This window comes from Triticum urartu, unplaced genomic scaffold (genome assembly GCF_003073215.2).
Source record: "Triticum urartu cultivar G1812 unplaced genomic scaffold, Tu2.1 TuUngrouped_contig_4803, whole genome shotgun sequence".
NCBI classification, from domain to species: Eukaryota; Viridiplantae; Streptophyta; class Magnoliopsida; order Poales; family Poaceae; genus Triticum; species Triticum urartu.
In genome coordinates this window covers 12014-16398 of record NW_024115423.1, presented here as the reverse complement: position 1 = coordinate 16398, position 4385 = coordinate 12014, and the positions used below count along the sequence as shown (strand labels likewise).

At 44.5% G+C, this 4385-nt stretch overlaps 1 protein-coding gene across 1 annotated transcript; it reads right to left on the bottom strand.

The window, feature by feature from the left end:
- Positions 1-293: 293 nt before the first annotated feature.
- LOC125528342 lies at positions 294-2868 on the bottom strand. The gene is made up of 5 exons (XM_048692819.1): positions 2435-2868; positions 2245-2350; positions 1529-1730; positions 777-848; positions 294-660 (listed from the first exon to the last, which is right to left on the bottom strand). Exons 1-5 carry the CDS (start codon positions 2791-2793, stop codon positions 494-496), a joined length of 906 nt encoding a protein of 301 aa, XP_048548776.1. The 5' UTR covers positions 2794-2868; the 3' UTR covers positions 294-493.
- Between the last annotated feature and the right edge of the window lie 1517 nt (positions 2869-4385).

Here is a 4385-nt window from a genome sequence, read left to right as displayed (position 1 = left end):
TTTAATTTTGTAGGAATTCAGCTTCATAAGGTGTATTGCTTTTAGGAGAAAGTTGACAGCTCTGGGAAGTTCCTCATCTCAACATGATATGATGGTCTATGCTCGGTTGTTGGAAAGAAGGAGATTGCTGTCAAAGCTGGAATTTTCTTTTCCCCTTCTCTTCCTTTGTTTCTTAGGACATGCTGTTCTTCAGCAAGGATCTTGTTCCTTGCTCTCTCATATGTCTTTATTCAGCTCTTCTTTCTTTACATCTGCAGTTCTTCTTTCTCTTTATTCTAGCAGATGGTGTAATCTCAACTGTAAAATGTTCTGTGAGCTGAATATATTGGTATCTTCGGGTGCCTTTCTCTGTTCAAAAAAAAAGGGCATTCCACCCGGGAAGACATAATTAATATGCAGCAGCACAACCAACAACCTAAGGCATGTCATCATATTACAAGTCTTTCGTATCCACAAATGATATATAGATTGAGTGCTCAGCCAGCTCTGGTCATCATTTTCCAAACGCAAATTTTTCTGGCGATGGATGCAGCACTTCAGACTGAAGATAGCACATTTGACAAACACACTCTGCCTTGTAATGTCCACACGGAAATGCTTTCCCCACACAAGGAACCTCGCTATCAACAAGACGGTTGCATGTATTGCAAAGGCAATCCGCTGAAAAAACAAAGACACTAAGTCAACAAACATGCACAATAAGCAAGAGAACAATTGTGCACTTGTGTTCTGTCATCAATCAAAGGATATATAAAAAAGAGGAAGCGAGGACATACAACTGCCATCACGACGAGTTCCCCACCCAAGATGAAGGCCAAACAAACTGTAGGCTTCAGTAACTGGCTCATCTGTATGTAAAACAAACACAAGCAAGGAAATAAACAAAGCGGAGTCAGCATAGAAAATGCATGGTGTAACAGCAAAGGCACTAACAAGGTAGGTCCATGAATATATATTTTTATAAAGCAAAGTAATAACCTAGCTAGTGGAACAATATGGAATAAAGACCAGGAGCCTAGCTAGGTTTGTAACAACAGCCATCTTGATTGTACCAGGAAAGATCCCATAAACAAGTACCCCCTCCGTCCCACAATATAAGACGTTTTTGCTTGCAAAAAATCTTATATGGTGGGACGGAGGGAGTATGTATCAGTCACCTCATGCACAAAAAAGAGAAGAAGAAAAAGGGAAATACCACAAGTTTATCCCAATTGAACAATCCAAAAAAAATGCATAATAATTGTAAAAACATTGCAAGTACCTCAGATTCACCACACCCCAGAAAGACAACATAAACAAGTTTCAAAACAGTGGTCACCAGAGCACATTTTAATGAATATAAATATACAATAAGCTAAGGTGGTTTTCGGCATCAAGCACTAGCTACCTTCCTGTATATGATTATGTTGACATGCATGCCACATGGTGGTTGGTTGGGTTTTAACACTGAAAGAGATTTGAGCTTCCAGATCCAACATGTGGTATGTATGATATGTGATGAATGAAGATAGCAATAGTACATACATACCTAGCGGGGTGCACGAAACAACTCCTTGAAAACCATCTTTGGTAACAAGCTCATAAAAGAAGAGAGTTGGTCTAGGGGGCAGTAAGGAGAAGTAGCTGGAGTGCTTGGGGCTAGCGACGAAGTTGCCATGAGTCCAGCAAGAGCCATTGTGAGGACTGCTGTACCTGGTCACCTTGCCAGGGGCAGGTACGTACTCATTTTCCTGGGCAACCAACGAACCAACCAAGCAACCATGGAAAATGGAATGAGTACATGTAGCAATAAGTAAGGTAAAACAAAAGCAGAACAAAATGACTGAATGACTAGGGTTAAGTTGTTCAGTTTTGCAGTTTCTACTTAAAAAAAACTTGTAAGTATATGCCAGTCAGTGGCCACAAACATCATCTTGTCGGGATAACTGTTTTATATATGATATGACAGTAGGAGCGATCAAAATTGAAATTGTTTGAAGGCCGCTTGACTTGAGATTTTGTAAGAGTTATTAATGATTGCATATAAGGATGGGGTTGTTTGGTTGTGGGACAAATTTGCCAAATGCTAGAGACGACAAAATGAGGTTATCCATTTTAATCAGTGTGCACATAGATAGATACTCCCTCCGTCCCAAAATTCTTGTCTTAGATTTGTCTAGATACGGGTGTATCGATACATGGATGGGAAGCAAGCAGCAAGCTGCAAAAGAGCAAAGTGAGAGGAGTAGAAATATACATACATACCGGATGATTTAGGTTATAGTGGCGAAGGCATTCCTCCATGACAAGTTGATGATCTTGAGCTGCTGCTACCTCGGAGGGGCTCGGCATCATCATCATCATCATAGAACTATCAAGATTTACAAGATAAACACGGATGAGTTAGTTAGGTAGGAGGAGTAGGGAGATGTGAAGGTTAATAATGTCTTGTTACCTGTTCCAGTTGTGTTCCAACCTGTCGAATTGCTCAGGCTCTGGAGCAGGCTCAGGCTGTAGGGATGATGGTAGGCAACGGGACAAGATGAGGGACCAGAGGGGCGACGACGAAGCTGCAGGGAGCGGCGGCGAGGGCGAAGGCTCCGACGAGAGCGAGGCCAACTCCGAGAGCAAGGCCTCCCTCTTGGCAATCAGATCAAGAGCATCCGGAGAAAGGCTAAGGCTGAGGCGAGGCCCCATCGCCTCCCCTTCCGCGGCCGCGACCTTGGCCTTGGCCTTGGCCTTGGCCTTGGCCTTGGCTGACTGGCGCGCTCCCCTTCCGACGACGGCCTCCCCTTCCGCGGCGGCGCCGGCCATCTCTCTCGCTCCGATTGGGGATTGGGGATTTTTTTTTGTTGGCTAGGGTTTGCGTCCGTGCGATTCGGCCACAGACAGACAGAGTAAAGTAAATAGACGACACGGCGGAGGAGACCGAGTCGGCCCAAAATAAACCAACACACGGACCGAGACGGCCCACGACCCGAGTCGGCCCACGACCCGAGTCGGCCCACGACTCGAGACCTAGCTCCTGCCGCCGACCACCATCTCCGTCTTTTGGACTCAGTCCATGCAGGAGTGACACCAGAAATGAATGCATCCCTAAATGCTGCACACACGGGTGATGAAGTTAAAAGGGCTTTGTTCCAAATGTTCCCATCCAAAGCGCCCGGACCCGATGTATTTCCCGCTCACTTTTTTCAGAAGCATTGGGATGTTTATGGTGAAGAGGTAATTAAAGCTGTTATCCGTATTGTGGAAGGGGTTGAGAGTGTTGAATGTATCAACAACACGTTTCTGGTATTCATACCAAAGGTGAAAAATCCTACATCTCTAACTCAATTCCGACCCATAAGCTTATACAATGTTCTTTACAAAATAGCTTCAAAAGTCATTTCCAATCGTCTCAAGGAGATTTTGCCAGATATTATATCACCGGAGCAATATGCTTTTGTTCCGGGTAGGTTAATCACTGATAACATCATAATGGCGTATGAATGTTTGCACTTTATGAAGAGAAACAAGGCTCTTAAGCATCGTCATTGCGCTTTGAAATTGGACATGATGAAGGCCTATGATAGAGTGGAATGGGAGTACCTAGAAACTATAATGCTCAAATTGGGCTTCTCAGGTGTTTGGGTAAACAGAGTAATGAGCATGGTGAAGTCAGTTTCGTTCTCGGTTCTGTTTAATGGTAAGAAATTGGAGGATTTTAAACCTTCAAGAGGTATTCGGCAGGGAGACCCGATATCACCCTACCTTTTCTTGTTAGCGGCAGAGGGCCTTTCAGGCCTCCTCAAATCAAGAGATCAGTCATCGCATGTTGGTGGAATTCAGGTGGCCCCCACGGCACCTCCAGTTAACCACCTCTTATTTGCTAATGATAGCCTGCTGTTTTTCAAGGCTAATGGTGCAGGGGCGACAGAGGTGTCAAACTTACTGAACTCTTATTGTCAAGCTTCAGGGCAGAGGATCAATAACAGTAAATCTTCGGTGTTTTTCAGCAAAGGATGCCCGGAAGTGGTCAGAGGTGAGGTAAAGGACATCCTCAATGTACAAACAGAGACACTAAATGAAAAGTATTTGGGGATGCCTTCTGATGTAGGAGCATCGAAAACTGGAGCTTTCAAATATCTAAAGGATAAACTTTGGAGCAAGGTGACGGGGTGGATTGAGAAGGCAATTTCAGCTGCGGGCAAGGAGATTTTGATCAAATCAATAGCACAGGCGGTGCCGGTTTTCTCGATGTCATGCTTCAAGCTGCCGAGGGGTCTGTGTGAACACCTAAACAAACTGATTCGTCAATTCTTATTGGGGCAGTAAGGCCGGGCAACGAAAACCTCATTGGGTGTCATGGAGCACTATGACACAACCAAAAAAATGTGGAGGTCTGGGGTTCAGAGATCTCGAGT